The sequence below is a fragment of the Cetorhinus maximus genome, chromosome 13 (genome assembly GCF_964194155.1).
Source record: "Cetorhinus maximus chromosome 13, sCetMax3.hap1.1, whole genome shotgun sequence".
In the NCBI taxonomy this organism is placed as follows: domain Eukaryota; kingdom Metazoa; phylum Chordata; class Chondrichthyes; order Lamniformes; family Cetorhinidae; genus Cetorhinus; species Cetorhinus maximus.
Genome location: NC_135891.1, coordinates 33,603,254 through 33,629,371, shown reverse-complemented (window position 1 = coordinate 33,629,371; position 26,118 = coordinate 33,603,254). Strand labels below are relative to the sequence as shown.

The 26,118-nt window shown below is 43.1% G+C and overlaps 1 protein-coding gene across 1 annotated transcript in view; it reads right to left on the bottom strand.

Annotated features, from left to right (window-relative positions):
- The window catches only part of LOC144688534 (collagen alpha-1(XIV) chain-like), a 203,560-nt gene that overhangs the window by 74,320 nt on the left and 103,122 nt on the right, over positions 1-26,118 (bottom strand). Inside the window, exons 23-25 of the mRNA XM_078555234.1 lie at positions 22,056-22,172; positions 19,147-19,293; positions 13,294-13,350 (exon numbers count right to left, since the gene is read on the bottom strand). Of these exons, the coding sequence (XP_078411360.1) occupies positions 13,294-13,350; positions 19,147-19,293; positions 22,056-22,172 (321 nt within the window). The remainder of the gene's footprint in view (positions 1-13,293; positions 13,351-19,146; positions 19,294-22,055; positions 22,173-26,118) is intronic.

Sequence of the window (26,118 nt, the reverse complement as noted above, 5' to 3'; positions counted from 1 at the left end):
CTATGTATATCGCTTGTAGTAGTTAATAAATACTTACTGTTGAGCTACCTAAGACCATGAATACCTTAATAAGACCTATAAAACTATGCCCAACATCTTACAACAAAACCCATGTTACCTTCCATAACAGAGGAAATTCATCACTTTTGGACAATGCAACTTGGACAATCAACAGTCCACGAGAGTTTCTTTTACGTATTTTAATGCAGCAAGAACAACAAAGAAATATTTTTCAGTTGCAAGATGAGGCAATGTGTCAACCAAAACTTAGTCCTGTGAATATCCTGGGGAAGTGCAGTGCAATATTTTCTTATGGCTTTGGTTACACATCATTTCATTCATTTTGATGTCAAAAAGCTTTGAAAATGCCAAATGCAGAATTGTTCATCGGAATGGAACCCAAATCTTGTGTACATTTTTCTACTGTGGAAACTGTACACGGCTTAAGATACACATTTATTGGTGAGTACATGTGTATTTTCAAAATGAACTTTAATTTTGAGGAGTCGGTCACACTGAAAGTCGGTAAGAAGTCAAACAAAATTAATCAGGCCTCAGCATTGTTCAGTTTGGATGATAGCGACGAGAAAGCTTAACATTACATGGCACATTGAGTCTGTTTCCAGAGATCTCAGCACCACTGCAGCAATAGTGATAATCCACGTAGAATTAATGGCTTTGATACAAATGAGATGGAAATACTCAAAAGGCTAAAAGAGCTCAAAACAAATAACACTGCAGGGATGGATGGTATTTATCTCAAAGTATTAAAGCAGATAAGGCAGAAGATTTCTGAAACACTGAAGGTCATTATGAGGGAGTTGAACATGGAGGAGCTACCAGTGGTTTGGAAACAGGCTGATATGCTGCCTGTTTTTAAAAGGGGCAGAAATATAGTCTTATTTTAACCTGTATAAATTAATGGAATCAACTATAGAATTAAACATGAGGGTCATCTCCACAAGAACTGCATCTAGCATGGATTCAAAGAGGAATATCCTGACTTATTTGAACCTATGGCATCTCAAGGAGACAAGGTGATGTCCCTTGAACTCCAAAAAGCATTTAATACATAAAAGGTTTTAAGTTAAGTTCAAAGTTGTGGAGATTCAGGGTAAATATTTGGATTGGATAACAAAACATCTGCAGAATAGAAAACTGTAGAATAAGTGTCTGGCACATTTAGGGTTAACATGGGGCTGAGTGCAGTACTGCCAAAGTACATGACCCGCACTTGGGGGGTCAGTCTAATGTTGGACAGAGCTGTGTGAACTACCAAGCATGGAGACAACTCCTAGCCTGAACCCTTTATTGTATATATGTACATAGTTCTTGTAGTTAATAAATACATACAGCTAACCCTCTTAAGACATTTCATTAAGACCTACCGAATGATATCCAACACCCGGCAACATGTTGTCAGGGAATGGAAAAACCCAAAACCTTGCAAAAAATGCAGAGAAAAACTAAAATCTTGCAAGGTTAAACAAAAATTCGAAGAAGTACTCTGGCCTGAAGAAAAGCTCGAGAAGCAGACATGCAGAAAAAAATCACCAGGGAAAAGCTCCAAAGAGAGGCTTGGAAGCCCAAGGCAGAAATTGAAAATTCTTCACTACAGCAGAAGACTCCACAGGTTCCCTAGGAATCCAGCTTCAATTCCCAGAGTGCAGAGTCAGCAGATCTAGCAGGAGTGGGCTAAAACTTAAAAATTCCAGGATACAGGAAGAAACTTTTGAATAGCCCAGTGGTCAGAAATTGCCATTTAAAAACTCCATCAGAAAAATCAGATTCCCGAGTCGGCGCCTGAACATGTGGCATCCGAGCTCGCTCAGTAAAGGAAAAAAATAATTAATTTGTAAGAATCACGACTAAAGAATCAGTTGTGAAGACCAGCAAAGGCCAGGATTCAATTCCTTCATGACGCTAAAGCATCGTGCTGAAACGGAGAAGTCAGCAGCTAGTCGATCCAAGCTGCCATTGTTTAAAACAGTTTCAAGGCTGAGTGTGAGTGCCATTACAGCAGAAGCCCGCCAAAACCGGCAAGCGTCTTCAAACGAAGATGGTGGCACCATCTTGGATGTCAGCAAATTCTTAAAGCTGAACCTACCCTTTAAAATTTTTTAACCATGGATTAAAGTCCAACTTACCAGATCAGTTTGGATTCATCCAAGGGCCAAACCTAATGGATAATTGGGAGTCCTGGAGAAGAGAATTTTTAAACTACCAGGATACATCAGGTCTAAGTGGAAAGTCAGGAAAGGTCCAGATTAATACCATTTTATACTGGTTTGGTGAACTTGCTGATGAAGTAATTCTAATGTAGTGCATTGATGAATCCTCAACCAGCTTTGATGAAATATTAAAAGCCTTTGACAAATATTTTAATCTTCAAGTTGTGGAGCACACAGAATTTAAAAAGAGGCACAGAAAGCCCCCAGTAAAGTGCTGAAAGGAAAAGAAAAACAATACTCAAGTAAACCTCATGAAGGTGGCAGAGAGGCAGGGAACTTTTTGAAAGTCTCAGAAAGATATCTTATTGAAAATCCTGACACATTACCTGAACTGCAACAGGTGACAGTGTAGAGCAAGCACCTAGATGTGTATTAAGGAAAGCTAACTATTGAAACTCAAAATAAACAAACCCTGCAAACGGAAAATGAAATAAGGTTGGAAAATGTTTGTATCAGAACTGAATTGGAAGGTTTGTAACTCAAGATTCAAGCTGAGAATATAACCTTGGAAATGCGTGAGGCATTGAAGTCATCAATGAACCAAACTGTTCAAGATCTGAACAAACAATTTTTTGAGGTGCCACAGAGTTATAAGAAAGAGACTAAAGAGCTGAAGAAAATGGTTGGACATTTGGAAGAAAACTTGGAAAAAACATTACATTTCCAAGGAGACATATGAAGGGATGAAAATCAAGAACTTAGAATGGCAAGAGAAAGTAGAAGTCCTCACAAAAGGACGTGAGGAGTCTCAAAAACAATTAGCAAAAGCACAGTTACAGAATGCGAGCTTGAACAATTGCACAGAGGAATTACTGATCAGTGTAGAGAATCAACTTTCATGCACAAAAGATGCGACGGATAAGGAAAAATGAGATCTAATGAGAAAACTGGGATGTTGCTCACAGATAGAAGAGCACTTGAAAGAGAGCTTGAAATGCTTAAAAGATGAACTTGTAGAAACAAATTCAACAAAAAATTATCTTCAATTAAAACTTGATGAACTTCAAGCATCAGAGGTCTCTAGTAGGCATTGTGCTAAATGCCGAAGACAGGAGAAGGAATTGCTGATGAATCAGAACAGCTGCTTGATAGAAGGATTAACAACCAAAACTGATGAACGTCTTGAGCTTTAGTCCAACCTGGACAACATGAAGGGTGAGATGCGCAGTATGGAAGAGCAAATCCAAACTTTAAAAACAGAAAAGGTGAACTTTACAGAACAGGTTGAGGATCTAATGAATGAATTGAAAGAGTCTAAGGAACAGTCAGTGACCATGGAAGAAAGATTGTGAAAAGAACTGAATGCCCAGGCGAAGTTGTTAGACTTATATAAGCGATCTGTAGATAACTCTGAAACAAAAACAAAACAACTTACCAGAGTTGTTACTGAGCTGAATGAAAAGATTCATAAGGTTGAAAAACAACTGGAAAAGAAGAAAGAAGTCAAAAATTTGGCTAAAATTGTGAAACAAGTGGGAATGAAGGTTCCATTGTTGAAATGTATGCGTCAGAGGGAACTGCATGATGAAAGAAGAGGAAAAAGCACTATGGAGGTGAGTACAGCGTTCGTCCACCCCCAAAAAAGATGGATAAATCAACAACTATCTATCACCCCAACTACCAAATCGACAAAGGGCAGTTCAATACCAAGGATTAGAAAAAGCGGATAAAAAGATTCCCAGGTGTCAGAACAACCTCCAAATCAACAGAGTTTACCACTCCCCTGACAGTAGTGCAAACAAATTACGGAAGGGTTATAAGGTGTCCAGACTGCCTGAACCTATGAACTCAGTGACTTGAAGGGGGGAGATAGGGTAGCAATAATGATGTAAATACATGGGGTAAGCTAGAATAACATGAATTACATTGGATAAAGGCTTGGGGAAGGTGTTGTGTAAGGGTTTGGCACATATAGGGTTAACGTGGGACTGAGTATAGTTCTGGCCACATAGTGATGTAAGAGAACACATGACCCACACCTGGGGGTCAGTCTAGTGGTGGACAAAGCTGTGTGCGCAAGCAAGCACGGAGACAGCTCCTAGCTTGAACCCTTTACTGTATATATGTACATAGTTCTTGCAGTTAATAAATAAACAGAGGGCAGGATATTTAGGTCAGCGGGCAGGCACGATCAGCGGGTCCGGGTTTGGCTGGGGAATGGACCGCCAACTGCGATCAGCCCCTGACCGCGATTTCACGCTGGCTGGCCAATTAATGGCCAGTCAGCGTGAAGCGCGCACTGATATGCTCAGCGCTGCTGGGGTGGGGGTGGGAGGGCGGTGGGCACTGACATAAGTGTGGGTGCGGGTGAGAGCAAGTGCTGAATGAAAGTTCCCTGAAGGCAGAGAGCTGCCCCAGGGAGCTGAAGAATTTAGAACAGTTAAATAACGTTTGTAAAATAAGGAAAAAAATGTCCAAGCATCACAATCAGTCACCTGAACATGAGTGTGATAAAAACGTTGTCCATAGATTTTTTTAAAAATTAATGACGGAAACCTCATCCTGCCCTTGGCTGAGGTGTAATGAAAAATGCAAAGTCCGCTTGGCCGATTCGCTCGTCTGCCAACCGTAAGGTTGGGCAGACCACAAAAAATCAGAGACAATTACAACTTTAATGTCCTCAATAGGCCTCTTAATTGTCGGCAGGTGTGCACAAAAGCGCGCCAGCTGACTGTAATATCGCGCTAGCGCAGGATAACGTCAGAGCGCTTGCCCGAATGTCATCTCGCGCGATTTTGCGTCCAATCAGGTCAGGCGTGCGCCTGCACGTTTATCTAAAAATCCTGGCCAAAGTTAACCTATTTAAGACTACAAAGACTTCATTAAGACCTATTGGACCATATCCAACGCCCTACAACAAAAACAGCCGGAACTAGAGTATTTATTTAAAGGGAGGAGAAAGGCGAAGAAATACTGTGTGGAGTGCCTTAAAGGTCAGTATTGGAACATCAAGGATAAAAACAAAAAACTGCGGATGCTGGAAATCCAAACTACTTTGTTCTGTTGAAGGGTCGTGAGGACTCGAACCATCAACTTTGCTCTTCTCCGCCGATGCTGCCAGACCTGCTGAGTTTTTCCAGGTATTTCTGTTTTTGTTTTGGAACATCAGAGGCTTGGATTCAGAAGCCCCTATGCATTGGTCAGATCTACAGATAATACCAAATGAGGAGGGGCAGCTGACCCCGAGGAGGAAATACAAAATAAGCTGCACAAAATATGTAACCGGGTAAAACAGTGGCAGGTGAACTTTAATACAGACAGTATGAAGTATTGTTATATAGGGAGAAAAATGGACAACATACATGCTCTGTGGATGGTGTTGAAATAGCTAAGATTTAGTTGAAATGATCTATGGGACTTAGCAGACCCAGCATTCAGCATGTCAGCTTCAGCAGAACAGTGAACAACAAGCAAATAGAGCATTGGACAGCTGGCAAGCAGTGCAGCATTGGTAAGGGCATCTCATGCCAAAACTGTTAGTGCTTGTTAAATTCCTTTATAGGGTATTGTGGTCGATCGGGTGACCAGGACACCCAGGAAACATTCCAACACTGCAGTCAGTTAGGAGAACAGCCACAAGGCAGATCCTTCGAGGAGAAGGGCATCAAGAAAGGCTGTGGAAACTTACGCTCTTCAACCTCAAATAGAGGTAAACGAGAAATTATCTTATTGGAGTATAAATCATAGCAAACTGTATGGAGATGGCAGATCCAAAAATTACTTCAACTGATGTGTAGGGGTGAAACAAAGGGAGACAACAGCAAATTATTCCACAGTTAAGTTGGGACTAATATCAGGAAGTTTTTATTCACGTAAAGAAAACTTTCTCTGGGTGATATAGTGACAGCGAAAACCCTAGAATTGTTTAAGAAACTACTGGATAACAACTGGGGGCATTGTAGGGTCTTTCTGGATCGAGGAACTAAAATAGGCTAAATGGCCTTCCTCATTGGTTTTCATGTTTAGCTGATAGCAAGTGGCAGAATAGCAGGGTCTGTTGAATTGGCCAGTCATCAGGATATTTAGATGTAGCACATCAAGGCAGGAACGAGCTCCCATAAATAATGCCATCTCTCAGGGTCTGTTGCTGTTTTTAATCACCTGGAACCCAAGGATTCAAGGACCAGTCGCATCAGTATAACTGACAGGCATTTCAAAAATACTAGCTCCTTAAAAAGTGATTAATTTCTATTGATTTACCAAAATTAAACGATTTGCTGATTCACTGCAAATACATAACTATTATTTGAGAAAAAGGAATTGTGATAAGCTTAATTTAATCAAATCAGTGTCCAAAGAGCAACAGCACCACCTTGTGGTTTAGAGAGTGAAAGGTACCTTTGAACACAGCTTTAATACTAAAATCATGGGCTAGATTTTGAACTTTTTGCCCGGTTGTAGAGCTGGAAACAGTTTCTATAACAGCGGCTGATGTGCAAAGCATAGATTAATATCTAAGTGACAGGTTGAACATCTGCCCCACTGTTCCAAAATCACAATTACATTAGGGGTTACATTGCTGCTAAATTTGCAGAATAGACAACTTAGACAACAATTTAGTGTGAATAAACTGATCATATGTTTCCTTCTTTAAAAGCAGTACGATTTGCACCAATATGAGCTGTAAATGATGTAGCCATTTTATTAACTGCAGGTTTAACTATAAGTTAATTTTAGTTTTTAAATAATGGACTATAATTTGCTGTGGCCAGGCAACTAACAGTTTTTGCCGTTGGTAGATTTGCCCTTGCAATACAGGAAATAGGAGGAAGGGTAGGCCATTCAGCCCCTCAAGCCTGCTCCGCCATTCAACTAGATCATGGCTGATCTTCTACCTTAACACTATTTCCCTGCACACTTGCCATATCCCTTGATGTCATTAGTGTCTAGAAATTCATCGATTTCTGTCTTGAACATACTCAATGACTGAGCCTCCACAGCCCTCTGGTGCAAAGAATTCCAACGATTCACCACCCTCTGAGTGAAGAAATTCCACTTGACCTCAGTCCTAAATGGCCTACCCCTTATTCTGAGACTGTGCCCCCTGGATCTAGAATCCCCAGCCAGGGGAAACATCCTTTCTGCATCTACCCTGTTGAGCCATAGAACCATAGAACCATAGAACACTACAGCACAGAAAACAGGCCATTCGGCCCTGCTAGTCTGTGCCGAAATATTATTCCGCTAGTCCCATTGACCTGCACCTAGTCCATAACCCTCCAGACCTCTCCCATCCATGTATCTATCTAATTTATTCTTAAAACTTAAGAGTGAGCCTGCATTTACCACGTCAGATGGTAGCTCGTTCCACACTCTCACCACTCTCTGAGTGAAGAAGTTCCTCCTAATGTTCCCCCTAAACCTTTCCCCTTTCACCCTAAAGCCATGTCCTCTTGTGTTTATTTCTCCTAATCTAAGTGGAAAGAGCCTACACGCATTTACTCTGTCTATACCCCTCACAATTTTGTAAACTTCTATCAAATCTCCCCTCATTCTTCTACACTCCAAGGAATAAAGTCCTAACCTGTTTAATCTTTCCCTGTAACTCAACCCCTTAAGACCCGGAAACATCCTAGTAAATCTTCTCTGCACTCTGTCAATCATACTGATACAATGAGATCACATCTCATTCTTCTAAACTCTAGAGAATATAGCCCAATTTCCTCAATCTCCCCTCACAGGACAATCCCGCCATCCCAGGAATCAGCCTGGTGAACCTTCATTGCACTCCTTCTATGGCAAGTATATCCTTCCTTAGGTAAGGAGACTAAAACTGTACACGATAGCTGTCTCACCAAGGCTCTGTACAACTGCAGCAAGACATTTTTACTCCTCTATCCAAATCTTCTTGCAATAAAGGTTAACATAGCACTTGTTGTGCACCAGCATGTTAGCTTTCAGTGACTCATGAACACGGACACCCAGGTCCCTTTGAACATCAACACTTCCCAACTCTCACCATTTAAGAAATACTCTGCATAAATAATCTGTGGATAACTTCACATTTTTCCACATTATATTCCATTTGCCATGTTCTTGCTCACTCACTTAACCTGTCTAAATCCCCTTGAAGCCTCTTTGCATCCTCCTCACAACTCACATTCCCACCTAGTTTTGCATTATCAGCCAATTGGAAATAGTCATTTGGTAGTACAGGACTTGAGTATTGCTGAAAAAGGAAACATACAGTTGAAGCTTTTCATCTTGCACTCATCAGGACAGAATTTGCAAGAATACCAATTGAAAGGGAACAACAATTATACTGCATGAGAAGAGACTGCTGATTGGTTGGCAAATGGACTCTGATTGGTAGAGGTGTTGCCATGGAAAATGCACCAGGAAGCAGTTAACTGCCAAGCTTTTGATTAAATTCAAATCAGACAGGTTGAGTCTGATTGGTTCAGGCATTGCCATGGGGAATGAACCAGGGAATGGCTGTCCCTCAACTTTTATTTAATTTAAAAGAGTGCAATGCATGGATATGCTCCTTTTGTCTGCAAAGGACAGGGCCCTGTGTGTGAATATAAGTAATTTTTAGCACACGTAAGTGAGCCACACTGTGAGCCCAACTGATAATCTTAAATTGGCTGTTAGTGTACTTCTTAGCACAATTAGGATTGTTTTGCCAGTTGTGAACAGCCAAAGGGATATGCTGTTTGATATGATTTTCCAGTCATTGGGATGTATGGCCTACAAACCTGGCATCACACCGGCACTGAAATTCATATACTACATGACTCATTTGTGTGATAGGTAGGATGTCTTTTTAGTCCTGTTAGTGGAGAATGCCACTCGTGTTGCTATTGCATAGTAGCAGCATGAAACAGCTAGCTTCACCTCTTGCTCAAATTTTTGCAGGGTAATCTGAGGTACACTGGGCACTTTTCAGGACCGAAAGTGGTGGGCCTTAAGCCATTCATAAGTTTATGTGATATACAGTGTGCAATGATCTGATCAGGGTAGCTGTTATCCCACAGGATGGCTTTGGTGCACCCTATTTCAGTATCAAGCTTGCACGGTGAGCAAATGGCTTGGCCCCTACTTATGAAGTTGGTGATAAGGCCAATCTTATTGCATGTGGAACTGTAGGAATCCCAGCGCCTATATTGACCAATGAAGGTAGGCTTGCGGTAGACAGCAGTTAAGAACCCACTGGCAGATTTCTCAACTAGCAAGTTAAGGAAAGTGAGCTCAATTGACTGCTCAATTTCAAAGGTTAATTTGAACGCAGGATGGAACCTATTAAGCTATGCAAGGAAATTCTTACATGCAGCTGCGGATTCAAATATAGCAAATGTATCATTTACGTAACAGAAGTATGCAAGGGGTGGGAGGTTAGGTGTCATTCCATCGAAGGCGCGTTTCTCGTGGAAACTGGCAAAGATGTTTACGAGAACTGGGCCTAGAGGGGATCCCATGGCAACAGCATCTATTTGGCATAATGGTGTCGTTAAAACTGAACTCGACTGCATGAGTTTCTGAGTTCATAACTTCAATGAACTCAGATTCAGACAATCACAGTGCATGTAGATCACCGTGATATAGTGACATGATGCAAATGTCTATGGCTTCTTTGAGCGATACATTGGTGAATAGGCTGTCAATGTCAAACGAGCACAGGGACACGGTTTTGCTATCAATATGTAAGTCCTGTATGGTTTTCGCAAAGGTGAAGGAGTCCTTCACCATCTATGTGCAAAGCTTGCTCAGAACTGGTTGTAGCAACTCACCCAACCATTTGCAATATTCATGTTGTGCAGAACCAGTCATAGATACGATAGGGCGTAAAGGGGCATCACTTCTGTGTGTCTTGGATAGCCCATCCATACACGGATGCAGTGAGCTGTTAAGGGTAAATCCAATCATATATACCAGCTGGCAGCTCGTTACTGTCCAAAAGGCATTTTTGTAACTTGCTTTCAAGCAAGGCTGTCCAGTCATGCTTAGTGGCCAGTCCAATGGAAATAAATTTGGACCCATCATTAAGAATGATGTGCATTTTGTTGATCTAGTCACATTCGTTAAGGATGACTATTCCAGTCCCTTTGTTAGGTTTACAGATATGTTTCTCTGGGTTGGCCTTGAGGCCTTGCAGTGAAAAGTCTGGTAGCATTGCATGTGAAAATCTGCCAAGTTGTTTGGAATACTTCAGTATGTGTGCGCTAGAACAACTAGGCGGCTGCGAAAAGCTTCAACAGCATGTCTCTTTTTTCAGCAAAACTTGGAAATATTACATTTGGTCTCCACAACCAAATCATTAACAAAGATTGATAAAGAATAGCTAGGGCCCAAGCACTGATCCTTACAGTACTCCATTAATCAGAGCCTGGCAATCTGAGGATGACCTGTTTATTCCTACTCTCTGCATTTTGTCCGTTAACCATTCCTCAGTCCATGCCAGTATATTACCCCCAATCCCATGTGCTCTAATTTTGCTTACTAACCTCCTATGTGGGGCCTTATCAAATGCCTTCTTATAATTCACATACACCACATTCACTTATTCCTCTTTATCTGTTCTGTTAGCTACAGCCTTCCAATCCTGCAGGAACCTTTATAGAATCAATAGAATTTTGGAAGATGACCAGCAATGCATCTACTACCTCTATAGCCACCTCTTTCAACACTCTGAGATGTAGATCATCAGGTCCAGGGGATTTACAAACTTTCGGTCCCCTTAATTTCTCCAGTACTACTTTTTTATTAATACTAATTTCTTTCAGTTCCTCTAGTCCCTTTGTTCTCTAATATTTCTGGAGGGCTTTGGTATCTTCTTCTGAAGACAGAGACAAAGTATTTGTTTAGTTTCTCTGCCATTTCCTTATTCTCCATTATAAATTCTCCTGTCTCTGTCTGTCTTTGCTAATCTTTTCCTTTTTACATGCATATAGAAGCTTTTCTAGTCTGTTTTTATGTTTCTGGCTAGTTTACTTCCATATTCTATTTTCCCTTTCTTTATCAGTTTCTTGATCATCCTTTGTTGAATTCTAAAATTCTCCAAATCCACAGGCTTCCTACTGTCTTTGGCAACTTTATAAGCCTTTTACTTTGATTTAACAGAATCTTTAATTTATCTTGTTAGCCACGGTGGGATCACTTTTCCTGTTGGGTTTTTGTGCCTCAAATGAATACATATTTGCTGTAAACCATGTATTCATTATTTAAATGCCATTGCTTGTCTACTGTCACACCTTTTAATATAGTTTCCCAATCTACCACAGCCAACTTGTCCCTCATACCTTTGTAATTTCCTTTTGTTTAGATTTAAGGCCCTAGTTTCGAATTGAACTACATCACTTTCACAGTTAATGTATAATTCTATCATATTATGGTCACTCTTCCCTAAAGGCTCCTTTACAACGAGATTATTAATTATCCCTTTCTCATTGCACAATACCAGATCTAAAATAACCCATACTTTAGTTGGTTCCTTAACATATGGTTCTAAAAAACCATCTTGTATACATTCCAGGAATTTGTCTTCCATGGCATTAGTGCTAATTAGGTTTACCCAAGTGTATATGTAGATTGAAGGCTCTCATGATTATTCTACTACCATTGTTACATGCACCCCTAATTTCCTGATTTATTCCATGCTCTACATTATCACCACTTGGTGGCCATTAAACAACTCTCATAAATGTTTGCTGTCCCTTGCTGTTTCTTAGCTCCACCCAAACTGAATCTACACCTTAATCTACCAATCTAAGATCCTCTCTCACTAATGTACTGATTTCATCCTTTGTTAATAGTGCTACCCCACCTCCTTTTCTTTTTGCCTATCCTTCCTAAATGTCGAATACCCTTGACTATTCAGTTCCTAGCCTTGGTCACCCTGCAGCCATGTCTCCCTAATGGCAATTCGATCATGCCCATTTACTTCTATTTGTGCCTTTAATTCATTTACCTTGTTGCAAATACTGCGTGCATTCAGATAGACTGCCTTTAATTTTGTCTTTTTAACATTTTTCTGTATATTGACCCTATCTGATGCTGGTCTTAGTTACTGCTGCCTTCCAATTTTGCTTACTATTTTTCTGCCTACCATTACCAGCATTGTTTCTCTCCTATTTGAATTCCCTTCCTGTTTCCCTTCTCCTGGCCAAGCTAGTTTAAATCATCCCCAACAGCACTAGCAACTCTCCCTGAGAGGATATTGGTCCTAGTGCTGCTAAGGTGTAATCCCTCCGCCTTTATAGGTCTCAGATGCCCCAGAACTGGTCCCAATGCCTCAAAAATCTAAAACCCTCCCTCCTGCACCATCTCTCTAGTCACACGTTCATTTGCTCTATCCTCCTCTTGCTGTACTCACTAGCATGTGGCACTGCTCTAGGATTTTAGATTTCCCTGTGTGGCAAGTTGCTGGGAGTGCAAGCTAATAATGTGAAGCAAGGGAAACAGAACATCTGGGACCTGAGTGAACAAGGCAATCAATTGTGTTGCTCCTTAACCAATCAGATTGAAAGATTGTGAAATTAACAGTGCCAGGACTGAGAAGAAAGTGTAAATTCAAGTGGGTGAGTTTGATGTCACATTAGGTACAGAAAGAGAAATAAAGAGAGGGAAAGAAGGATTGAATGAAGAGAGAGAGAGAGAAAAATAAAATACAGAAAGGAAAAGTTAAAACAAAATTGACATTTTTCAAACCTCCAACAACAATTAAAGCCTGAAGGAATGAACTTAACACTTGCTAAAGTTAACTTTCAGTACCAAAGAGGTTGTTCCCCACTTCTTATTTCACTTTCTATTCCTGACTTCACACTGAATTCAATATTCCAACTTACACTTCCTAGTTCAGACCCTGAGATACTCATTAACTATTCTTCAGTCTAATTGGTTCACACAGGTCCCAGATGTCCTGTAAAAGCCTTTTAGCTTTCTGATTTCCAGTAATTTCCAGTGCAAAATTCCATAACTAGTCCTTGGGCAAGTGAATGGCCGGCCTTGAAAGCAAAATCCAACCTATTAGATTAACATCTCCAGCTCTTGCACAAGTAGATATAATGATAGCAGCTTCACATAACTAGTGCAAAAATACAATTTGAATCAACGATAATCCTACCTTTGAAGGCAGCAGGAACAGCAGTCGAAACAAATGCAGACCTTGTTGGAAGTGGCACTAACAGCAAGAAAAAAAATCATGGCTTATTTTTTGCAAGTTATCCTTGTGTTAACTAATTCTACTAAAGAGTTCATTTTGCTTAATTCCAACTGCAGCTCCCAAAATTGGCTGCAAATAACATTAAAATGAGTCGGTAATATAATACAATTTATGCTCCACTTTAACATATTCCATGTATTGAAATACTTTAACAGTATACATTGTGTAGGATTTAGGATATTGGCCCAGATCTTCTGGTCATCTTCAGATAAAGCGTCCGATGCTGACTGCTATTTATTCTGTCCATTTACCATTTTACACTGGAGCCTTTGCACCTTCCAATGCTGGCTCCTGAAGGGATGAACAGAGTCAGGAAGCAAATTGTCGAGTGTAATTCCAATGCAGCCATGCCCTTTGTTCTCATCATGAACTTAGGACACGTCTCTTAAGGTCTGCCTTCAATTCATTGACTCACAGGTTTTAAATGTTGCTGTCAACCTTTGAAATTGCATAGCCTCACCCCTCCCTGACAGTGTTCACCCCACTCTCTCACCCTTTGACACTGTTCACACCTCCCACCCCCCGACAGCATTGACCCCCTCCCTCACCCCCAACATTGTTCAGCCTCCCTCACCGCACAAAAATGGGGTGGGGATTGTCACAGGGTTGTGGTTGGGGGGTGGGGGGGTGGGGGGGGGTGTGGTGTGGATGCAAACATTGCTGGGGGGAGGGTAGTGGAGGGTGGTTAACATTGCCAGGAGTTGCATAAAAGTTGCCAGAAGTGGGGTGAACAGTTGGGGGCGGGGGGGAGTGAACATGTGCCAGGAGGTGGGGGTGTGAATGTTATAAGGAGAGGGAGATGAACACTGTTGGTGTGGGGGGGGAGGTGAACATTGCCGGGAGTGGTGTGAACATTGCCGGGAGGCGGGGTGAACACTGTCGGGGGTGGGGAGTGAACATTGCCAGAAGGGGGTTGGGTGTGAATATTGCTGTGGGTGCTGGAGTGCTTTGACATTCTAGCTAATTAACTTAAGAGTTACACTGGTTTTATATCTGCTATGAAAACACTTAAATAAATCCGTGTAAAAACCAAGTTAACTATCGCATAAACAGCCCAAGTCTCCGTGGTCCTGGCCATTTGATCCCACTGTTGGAATCACGGAATAATCTGGGCAGGGTAAAACTGGCAATCGGGCGTTTAAACTTCCTATGTAAACTACGGATGTGCGCACACTGGGACTTCATCAGGGGCCCGACACTCATCAACAACATAAGTTGTCAGAGGCCTCTCCCCATATTAGAGGATGTGGGCCATTATTCCTCATTTTTAATATCTGAAATGCATTCATCTTGTATATATTATTACCCATTTCCTCTCTTATTTTATATGTGAGAAGCTCAATTCTAACAGTGGCCTTGAAATCACTGTTGCGTGATGGTTATCCATTTAACGTTACAACAATATCTATACTTCAAAAGTACTTCATTAGCTGCATGGTGCTTTGGGACATCCTGAGGTCATGAAAGACATTACGGGTTGGATTTTCATTGCCGAGGGAGGAAAACAGAAGCTGGGACTCTTTCCAGGTCCCGAACATAAATTCAGCGGCCAATTAACAGCCCTGGGGGTGGGAACGGAGGTGAGTCAGCCGATTTAAACTCACCACAGTGGGCCCGATTTAAACTCACCACAGTGGCCATTACCATACTGAGATTGCACAGTGTGGAGTAAGGAAAAAACTCCATTTCCACAATGTCTCAGGAAAGCCAGAGGCCTGGAACCTGGGGCAGAGCAACCCCTCGATTTTCAGACACAAGCCTGGAGACTGTGAGGAAGAGGAAGGCAGGAGGAGGCACCGTACAATCCAAACATGCCAGGATGGACATTGCTGCCAATGTCAGAAGTGTGGCAGAAGAAGTTGGATCCGGTGCAGGATAAGGTTCAATGGCTTGATGCGCTCTGATAAGGTGGGTTACCCTCAACCCTCAGGACAGGTCTCTGGGTATTCACCTTCCCAGAGACGCACCAGCTGAGGAGCCTCAGGGCACATCCTGCTGCTGAACATGGGAGGAGTGTATGCCCAAGGCACTTACAGACCCCTCAGAATGTCTCTGAGACACGGGCCTAAATTTCACCTACGACGGGCGTGCGCAGTCGGCGGGCCCGGGAGCGATAGGGAAACAAACCGCCCATTGCGATCGGCTACCAACTGCGATATCACGCTGGCTGGCCAATTAATGGGTGAAACACGCACTGAAAAGCTCAGCACTGGCGGGGTGGGGGCGGGAAGAGGGCGGGCGATGACGTTTCCGCGGGCGCGGGTGAGATCTGTGAGAAAACTCCCTGAAGGCAGACAGCTGCCTCAGGGAGCTGCAGGCCTGAAAATGCTCAACTAAAAGTTTCAAAAGCTGCAAAAGAAAATGTCCATGCATCACAATCATTCACCTGAAAATATAGCTGATAAAAATGCTGTCCACAGGTATTTGTTTTTATTTTATTCCAGAAGGAAAATTTTGTCCTACCCTTGGATGAGGTTTGATGAAAAATGCAAAGTCTGCCTGGGCAATTCGCCCGTCCGCCAACCATAAGGTTGAATGGGCCATGAAAAATCAGAGACCATTGAGCTGTTAATGGGCTTAATCGCCCTCTTAATTGTCAACAGGTGCGCTTCTGACTTTTGTGTGCACCCGCCGAGCGAATTATTGCTCGAGTCCGCGATGACGCCAGGACGCTCGCCCAACGTCTTCTTGTGCAATTTTACACCGGATCGGGCCAGGTGCCCGCTCGCCCATGGAAGGTAAAATTCTGTCCATAGAGCGTAAGAACAAAAGAACTAGGAGCAGGAGTAGGCAATTCAGCTCCTCGAGCCTGCTCCGCCATTCAATACGATCATGGCTGATCTCATTTTGGCCTCAACTCCAATTTTCCACCTTCTCCCCACAACCTTTCAACCCGTTACTAATTAAAAATCTTCCTTAAATTTATTCAGTGTCCCGGCATCCACTGCACTCTGAGGTAGTGAATTCCACAGATTCACGGCCCTTTGAGAAAAGTAATTCCTCCTCATCTCTGATTTAAATTTACCACCCCTTAGCCTAAAACTATGGCCTCTCATTCTAGAATGCCCCACAAGAGGAAACATCCGCTCCACGTCTACTTTGTCTATCCCCTTTAGCATCTTATATACCTCAATTAGATCTCCTCTCATCCTTCTAAACTCGAGCGAGTATAGGCCTAAACTGCTCAATCTCTCCTCATAAGACAAGCCCTGTATCTCTGGAATCAATCTAGTGAACCTCCTCTGAACCGCCTCCAATGCAACTATATCCTTCCTCAAATAAGGGGACCAAAACTGTGCACAGTACTCCAGGTGCGGTCTCACCAATGCCTTGTACAGTTGCAACAACACTTCCCTATTTTTATACTCTATTCCTTTAGCAATAAATGCCAAATTTCCATTTGCCTTCCTTATTACCTGCTGTACCTGTATACTAGCTTTCAGCGATTCATGCACGACACCCAGATCCCTCTGCACTGAAGCATTCTAAAGTTTCTCTCCAGTTAAATAATAAGTCGCCTTTTCATTCTTCCGACCAAAACTATCTCAACGTGACTCTATGGTCTGTTGTCTTCCTGCCTCTCACCCTCTCCTCTGCACTCTCAATGCCCAGGGCTCTGGGCTTCCTGAGAAGTGTAATGCCTTTATCGCCACTGGGCCCAAAGTCTGACAGTCATGCTTCCGCTCACAGCTACTGCCTTCCTTGTGCTGAGAGGTCCCCCACAAAACTGTGTTTGGCAGCATTGCCTCCTACTCATGCCGCTGCCCTGCACTGCCCAAGCACTGACAACCAATTTTCCTTGCCACCTGTGCTAAGCCAAGGGCACCTGTCTCCCAGTGGACAAGCCCCCTTTCACAGGTCCCAGCTAATTCTCTGGTGCGACATGACTGGCTCCCCACTGTGTGCTTTGACGCTGTAGACAATACATGCAGCCTGTGTGACCCTGGTGAAAATCTCAACAACCTCCTTAATGAGCTCTTTTATGAGTTCCCTAACAATGGTAAATGGCCTTCATTGTGGATAAGGAGAGGTGGTGTGCATGACATCAATCTTTCATGAAGATATAAATCCTTCAAACAACAGAATTCATATTTGTTCACTACAAGGTCGTGGCATTAAATGTTGTCACAGGTTCACCATTCATACACTCCTCCTCCTCCTTCAGGTACCATGCCTAAGTGGATGCTGGCAACCATGCTCTTCCATTGGATTGGTCTATGATTATGCTTGGCGAAGGATTGCAGTTGTTTGCCATTGCCTTCTGTGGATTAGCTGACCAGTAAACTCTCCCGCTCTTTACCACCTGCCATCAGGCGTATTGGAAAGATTTACAGGCTGATAATCAACCTGTTTGTCCACATTATGAATGCACCTTCCATGGCCATTAAGTCCTGAAGTGGGTCTTGAACTCAGAGCTTCTGGCCCAGAGGTAAGGTCAATACCATTATGCTACAAGACCTTCATATTAATTGAACACATTAGATTACCCAATTATCCCATCCACTATACTATGATTTCAGCATTGACTGCAAAACAAGAAATTAAACATTACTCACAAGTGATCGACAATGAGCGAATGGGCTAAATGGCAAATAGTCTCAATAGCTCACAAGTTGTATCCACCAGCCTAACACACTAATTTATTTGTGTTGGTCATACTGCTAAGTAAATCACTATAGTGTATTTAATGAAATTGTAATCCCAGCTCCTTGTGGACGAAGTACAGGTCAGAAATCTAGGCCCAAAGGTCAGCACACTTTGCAGAACTTTTTTTTGACCATAATCAACAGAATACCACATGGGAAATGCTGACTTCCAAACCTGAAATCTACATTCACACAAAAGAAACTGTCTCAAAAGTTTTCATTGTTACTCAGGTGTAATTTAACACAACACCAAAGTGTATTGAATTTCTATTATAATTTTGTGATTAAATTTGCTTGTGAGAACTCTCCAATGACTCAGTGATAAATGGTCATATAGAACAGATTGTTTAAGTTTCAATCCCTGATCTATGCTCAGTCAGTTGACTTCAGCCATTGAAACATTTCTTCATGTACTGGCTGAGTGCCCTTGGGTAGAAAAGCAAAATCTACTAATGATTCATGCTCGGAATTGGATGTTGGATGATAAAGTACTGAATTTGGCTATGACACCCACATCAGAGTAGCCACTTCCATAAAATCTGAGAGGACGTTCACCACTACGGAAGCATGCCAATGATAAGTTATCACAATCAGGAGGGCAGGATTTCGGAGGCAAAAAGTAGAATGCACCAATGGTAAAATAGCATTACAATGGAAAATGGTGGGAAATGTGTACCTCAGTTCCCAATCTGTACCCTACTGAAAGCAAAATTTCATAAAATCAACCTTTAAAGTACAGCCAAGATATTACTGGGGACACTGGATGGGCCAAAATATGAATGGAGAGGATGTTGTACAAACAGTTCCTTGTCAGGACAGATCCCAAGGGATTATTCAGGGAATTCATAAGGGAGCTTCACTAAGGAAGAAACCACCTACATATAATACATGTTTGGGGAGCTCCACTGGCAACTGTTAACATAACAAATATATTTTAAGTGCTAGAGCTGTATTATTTGATCTAAATGGACTTCATACTGTTCAAACTAAAATACTTTGATACAACTTGTGCTAGTGTGAGCTTCATTAAATTCTTCATGTACTGATTTTTTTTTTTACTTTGAATGGGATAAAACAAAGCCAGAATCCATTATACAAAGGAACTTACATGTAGATTGAAGAACAGAAACAGCAGGTCCTTCCATGTCTTGCAGGCGTGTGTACACAGTAATCTTATACTGAGTATTGGGAAAGAGCAGCCTGAAACAATACTTGTCTATTCCTGCATGTAAAGTGCTTTCCTGTGTCTTTCCATCTGTAATTGAACAGAGAAGATATTAAAGATAAAGATGCTGTTTGCCATGGTGAATTAGTTTGTGTTGTAATTTTCAGTTTCTGATGGGTATTAACTTATAAATATCATCAGGGGAGTTACAATGATAAATACTGTGGAAATGCCACAGTAGCTAAAGATGTCACTTGTCATTTCAATTCTCCACCTTGCGCCCACTCTGACCTTCCTGTCCTTGGTCTGCTAAGTGTTTCAATGAAGCTCAACGAAAGCTCGAGGGCCTCATCTTTCAATTTTGCACTCTACAGCTTTCTAGACTCAACATTGACGTCAACAGTTTTAGATTATAGGGCAGGATTTTTCAGTTGGTGAGGAAATCAGGCTGGGCAGGAACAGCCCTTAAAGTAGTCATGAATTGCCCACTTAAGGGTCTCAACAGGGGCAAGAGTGGGAAGGCCGGCCTAGTCCTCGCCCATCGCACCATAAAATTGTGGAGAGGTTGAGGCGGACAGGAGGGCAATGGGAAGGCCATCCAGGAAATTTTATCCCCCCCCCCTGCCTCCCCCCCCAAATCCCACCTGTAAACCCTCTGGTGGGGAGCGTAATATTCAATCCATTATCTCTGCCTCTATTTTGTTTCTTTATTTTTGCTGGTTCAGTTTTGTCTCATTTTTTTCTTTATCCCTTCACATTGCATTCAGGCAGCTATTGTGCAACCATTCGCACCTCATATGGACACATCTTTTGTTTCTTTATTAAACCCATTACACTCCCTTTGGATTTTGTACCATTAAACCTTTTGTCATTTAATCACTCCTGCCTGCCACTCACTTGTGTTTTATGTCTTGGAGATATGCAGAAATGACATCAGTCTCTATGTCTAAACAGCAGCTTTATGACAGTGCTTTTAAAATGTCTGCACTGTCATGCCTCCAGCTGTTATCTTTCAGTTTGCTTTCTGGTTCTCTCTGTAACCGCACCCAGACATGAGTAAAAGCAAATAGAGGACAGTCAACAGACACACACAATGAAACACCAAACAATTGAATACTACACGCCCTATCAGAGACCTTCCATTTTGTCCTTCACCCCGCCTTCCCGTTGCTCTAAATCTCTTTCATTTCTATCTTTCCTCAGTTCTGACGAAGGGTCATCGACCTGAAACATTAATTCTGTTTCTCTGCTCAGATGCTGGCTGACCTGCTGAGTGTTTCCAGCATTTTCTGCATCTATTCCTGGTGAAGGAAAGGGTGCTCTTCAGAGGCCAGGCTCTTCTCAAGCTAAAGTATTTTGTAACGGGAATTGTAGCATGACTGTCTAATCAGAATTTCACTCCAAGCATTATTCTTTTGGCTTGAGAATTCAGTTGTCATATACTTTAACAGCAAACAGGCGCGGCATTAAGGTAATGGCCCTGACATTTAGGGGAGGTGAGGAGGTAACAGGAATGAGTGATTTCAGTCTGGAAGCCTGGAAATGACAGGTGCCTGTTGAATATAAAGGCAGAACCCAACAGAATTTTATTTACTGTGCTTCCCTATTTGGCATCTGACCAGATTTGGAGGCTGTCAAGCTGCTGGGCAGGAGAGTCAACGGAAGAAAGCCACAGCTGGGCACAATCCCAGCAATTGGAGAAGATCAGGGGTTTGGGTGGGAGGGGGGAGTGGTGGGGGGGGCGTGTGGTGGTTCTTGGGGCATTGCAACAAGAAGGAAGGGAGGGAGAAACCGTGGAGGGGGAGAAATCGTCAGGGATCTAAAGGTTATGGCAGAAGATTTTCTTGAGGAGCCAGGGGAAGCACTCCTGCTCCTTACGGCCCACAAGTATTAGTCTAAAAAGAAGCACATTATGGCTAGATGTGGAACCTCCTGCCTCCCGTCAGCTACTAGATGTCCCGAGCGCAGGGAAATTCAGTCTGCAGCTGTTAAATTCAAATGCCTCAGCACTCTGGATGACAGGTCAATGACCTGAAACATTAACTCCATTTCTCTCTGCACAGATGCTGCCAGACCTGCTGAATGTTTCCAGAATTTTCTGCCTTTTCTGTCCCATTTATAATAAGCTGCTAATCCTGACTGAGGAGTGGGAGGTGGCAGCAATTTGGGGGTGTGTGTGATGGCATTTTCAGAATCTGTAAAGAATCCCACTAGATGCATCCCTGATTGGCCCAGTGGGGCTTGCTGAGAGCAGGATTAGGTCCTATTCCATGCCAAGTGAAGGTAAAGTTAAAAAGGTGAACAGTGATCAATTCCAGAAAGATCTACTGCTATTGAAACTAAAGCCTACCAAAGTGGGATCCTGAAGAAAATTTTGATTTTCCTATCTTTGCCGCTTTGTCCTGAGGGGCCTCGTATACCCATTCTCAGAGAAATGGGTTCCTCTACCTCTGTAAAGCAGCTGCCACACTTGTACTTCTATTGGCGCAAGCACCTGTCCCTATAGCTTAAATGGGCCCATCCCAGCAATGTGGTACATGTCAACTGGCAAGTAAATGAGGCAGTGGAGTGGCAGTGTTGGAGGAGAAGAAAGTTCCAACCTAGTCCACTTCCAGTGGTGTAGTATCATTGTGCAATGTCTCCTCCCATGTGGTTAAACTTCTGCAGAAGAGAAATCTCCAACTCTTTGTGGATCAAATGTTGCAAACGCATCCACTTTCAATGATATGTATAGATTTACAACAAAAACAGTTAAAGAGGTAAAGAAATGTGTTTGGAAAATATTTCAGACAGAAAAATTAAAGACAAGTTTCAATTGGAACATTTCCAGTGAATTCTCTGAGCAAATGTACCTTTCATTGACTCTAAGACAATCCTGAAGGCTGAGGCTGCGGGGTATCCTTCCCACTTGGCACACATAGTGGTCAACTGGACCTGATAGGTACTAAGATCAGTTACATTCAAGTACACTGCAAAACAAAACATCCAATTCAGGTAGTCAGAGACTGACCTTAAAGAGTAAACAATTAGCGTGGACAGTCTGCTTCTAGTGCAAGATAGCAGTATTCTAGCAATTGTATGATAATAGGATTAGTTGAATTGTAATTGTAGAGGAATATGTTAAGATTCCAGCTATAGATTTAATTTTACTTCAGCTCTCGCGTTGTCATAATCCCAATTTCAGTGCAATTCACCTATTAAATGCAAAATATTTATGGATGTAGTTCTCACCATCAACACTTGGGCAGTAAACTGACAGAGCAGGTTCTCTGCCTGTCATAAAACTTGTCTGATTCTCTTTGAGATAAGAATTGAGTGGTGTGATATCTTGCAGGACAACAAGCGACTGTGTGCAGCACATGGAGTTCAAGTACCCAACTGAACTGGTTTATTCCGGTTTATTTATGTACATACACACACAAATGCCATAAGTGGATGCTATTACATGCCTCCCTCCTTAAATGGGTGGAATCATCCCAGATTTGCACTAAGTGTGGTAGGCAGGTAAAGTGGTGTTTTACCCGCTGGCCGCATTGGCGGGATTTCACACCATATTATTCAATACCTGATGTATTAGTTATGCATTCCAAGGAAACAAGTCATTTCCATGGCGGCCGGGTTCTCATTCGCCCACCACACCATCACCTCACTGCTTCATCACACCAAGCGTCATCTCTAAAGTCCAGCCGCGTGCACACGTCTCAGTGCTTCCAGCCCACGACTGCTGCAGGGGGGATGTCCACAAAAGGCAAAAAGACTGCAGCCCGCAGGTTTAGTGGCACATCACTGGAGAGCCTTTTGGATGCGGTGGAGGCCCGCTGCGATGTCCTCTACTCCTGCTCTGGATGCAGGATGGGCAGCGGCGTAACCAACCAGGCTTGGTAGACGATGGCAGTAGTGATCAGTGCCAATGCTGCACAGAAGAGGTTGGCCATCCAATGCAGAAAGAGGATCAATGATCTCATCTGTGCAGCCAGGGTATGGCAACCATCTCATCGCTCTAAACTCACACACTCAAGCCCATCACACATTCACTGGCATCTTACTCACTACCAGCACAAGAAACATCACCACCCATTCTCACACACATACCCTCACATGTCCATCTGGCCCCATCCCCTCTGGAGACTGCCTCCTCAGCCCTCACCATCTTGAGGCCACTTGCACAGATCAACATGTGGCCACACACACACCCTGGGATACCCTCCTTCCCCAGTACAGCTCTCATCCTGCAGCCTCTTCCCTTGCCTGAGGCCACTTCTCTCCCTTCGCCAAGCAAGCCCTAGCCCTGCAGCCATTGAAAAACCACTCACATATGGCTGATCTGGTAGATAAAGACCTTCCATGAGCCCCCCTAAAAGTGATGTGGTGCTGTCTGTGAAGCCTGGCGCTGATGGATGCGAGTGCTGACCAAAGCAAGGTAGGCAAACAAACCTTGAAGTCCCGAGCGCAGTGCAGCCCACCAGGTGCACATTGCTTATGTGCTGTTGTGAAAAACGTCAGCATATTTGGACGATCCAGCAGGGGGGGGTGATTCCGGTGGGCAGGCCTAATAATGATATGCTGATGTATTACAATGAAGTTTCTGACATCCGATGGCGGAGTTCATGGACCACCATTGTTGGGCTGTGCGGACGATCGTGAACTGGTTTCACACCATCGTGAAACCAATCGCACCATATCGTCTGCTCAAGTCACCGAACACGCCCGATGCTGGTGGGCACGGAAAATCACAGCCAATGTTCAAAATTCCATTCAAAGTACAGCGCACAAGGGCCCTCTTGTGGGTGCTATTATACTCCTTCCTCCTAAAAAGAAAAAGTTACGTAATGCACAAAATTATATAAGATAGGAGTAGAGTGAGAGAAAGAAGTCTGAAGTTGAACCAGCCTGTTAAGGTGAATGACTATCATCATAGTGGTTGAAGTGGCTACCAGGGAGAGTCATGAAAATATTTTGTCAGTATGTTTGGTAGCGGAAAGGTTAGGTTTGTACATATAGATCATGTTTCACCTTCAGAGGTTCATGAAGAAGAGGGGAGTTAGGAAAAATCAGATGAGTCCGATGGGATATGGAGTAGCTAGTATTCTACTCAACACATGATGCACCTGAAACCAGTTCAGATCCTCTCAGTGTCAGACAGACATATCTGATGAAGCTGCAATTTCAATTGAAAGTTAAGGGCAAGGTCAGTCCTTGTTGGAGAAAACTCAGACCCAAATGGGTCAAGGTCCTTCCCCAAGTTCTGGAGTTTTGGGTCAAGAAAGGAAGTATCTTATTAAGAAAAAGAAACCTGTGGTTAAGTTTGATTTGTAAACAAATGAAAATAAGAAATAGTGTAATAGCACCCCCCTTGTAGCCTTATGTGCATTTGTTTTATTCATCCATGGGATGTGAGCGTCACTGGCAAAGCCAGCATTTATTGCACATCCCTAATTGCCCTTGACGAGATGGTGGTGAGCTGCCTTCTTGAACTGCTGCAGTCCATGTGGTGTGAGTGCTGTTAGGGTGGGAGTTCCAGGATTTTTACCCAGCAACAGTGAAGGAATGGCGATGCATTTCCAAGTCAGGATGCTGAGTGGCTTGGAAGGGAACTTCCAGATGGTGGTGTTCCCATGTGTCTACTGCCCTTGTCCTTCTAGATGGTAGCGATTGTGGGTTTGGAAGGTGCTGTCTAAGGAGCCTTGGCGAGTTCCTGAAGTGCACCTGGTAGATGATACACACTGCTGCCACTGTGCATCGGTGGTGGAGGGAGTGAATGTTTGTGGATGGGGTGTCAATCAAGCGGGCTGCTTTGTCCTGGATGGTGTCAAGCATCTTGAGTGCTGGAGCTGCACTGATCTAGGCAAGTGGATAGTATTCCGCCACACTCCTGACTTGTGCCTTGTAGAGGGCGGACAGGCTTTGGAGAGTCAGGAGGTAAGTTACTCGCCACAGGATTCCTAGCTTCTGACCTGCTCTTGTAGCCACAGTATTTATATGGCTAGTCCAGTTCAGTTTCTGGTCAATAATAGCTCCCAGGATGTTGATAGTGGGGGATTTAGCAAAGGAGGCCGAGATGGATCATCCACTCGGCACTTCTGGCTGAAGATTGTTGCAAATGCTTCAGCCTTATCTTTTGCACTGATGTGTTGGGCTCCCCCATCATTGAGGGTGGGGGTAATTATGGAGCCTCCTCCTCCAGTGAGTTGTTTAATTGTCCACCGCCATGGCATGTGGCAGATTGCGAAGCTTAGATCTGATCCGTTGGTTGTGGAATCGCTTATCACTTGCTGCTTATGCTGTTTAGCATGCAAGTAGTCCCGTATTATAGCTTCACCAGGTTGACACCTCATTTTTTAGGTATGCCTGGTGCCGCTCCTGGCATGCACTCCTGCACTCTTCATTGCACTCTTCATTGAACCAATGCTGATCCCCTGGCTTGGTGGTAATGGTAGAGGGGGAACATGCCAGGCAATAAGGTTACAGATTGTATTCGAGTACAATTCTGCTACCACTGATGGCCCACAGTGCCTCATGGATGCCCAGTCTTGAGTTGCTAGATCTGTTCAAAATCTATCCCATTTAGCACGGTAGTGCCACACAACACAATGGAGGGTATCCTCAATGTGAAGACGGTGGTCACTCCTTCCGGTACTGTCATAGGCAGATTCATCTGCGGCAGGCAGGTTGGTGAGGATGAGACCAAGTATGTTTTTCCCTCTTGTTGGTTCTCTCACCACCTGCCGCAGACCCAGTCTAGCAAATATGCCCTTTAGGACTCAATCAGCTCGGTCAGTAGTGATGCTAGAGTCACTCTTGGTGATGGACATTGAGGTCCTCCACCCAGAGTACATTCTGTGTCTTTGCCACCCTCAGTGCTTCCTCCAAGTGATGTTCAACATGGAGGAGCACTGATTCATCAGCTGAGGGAGG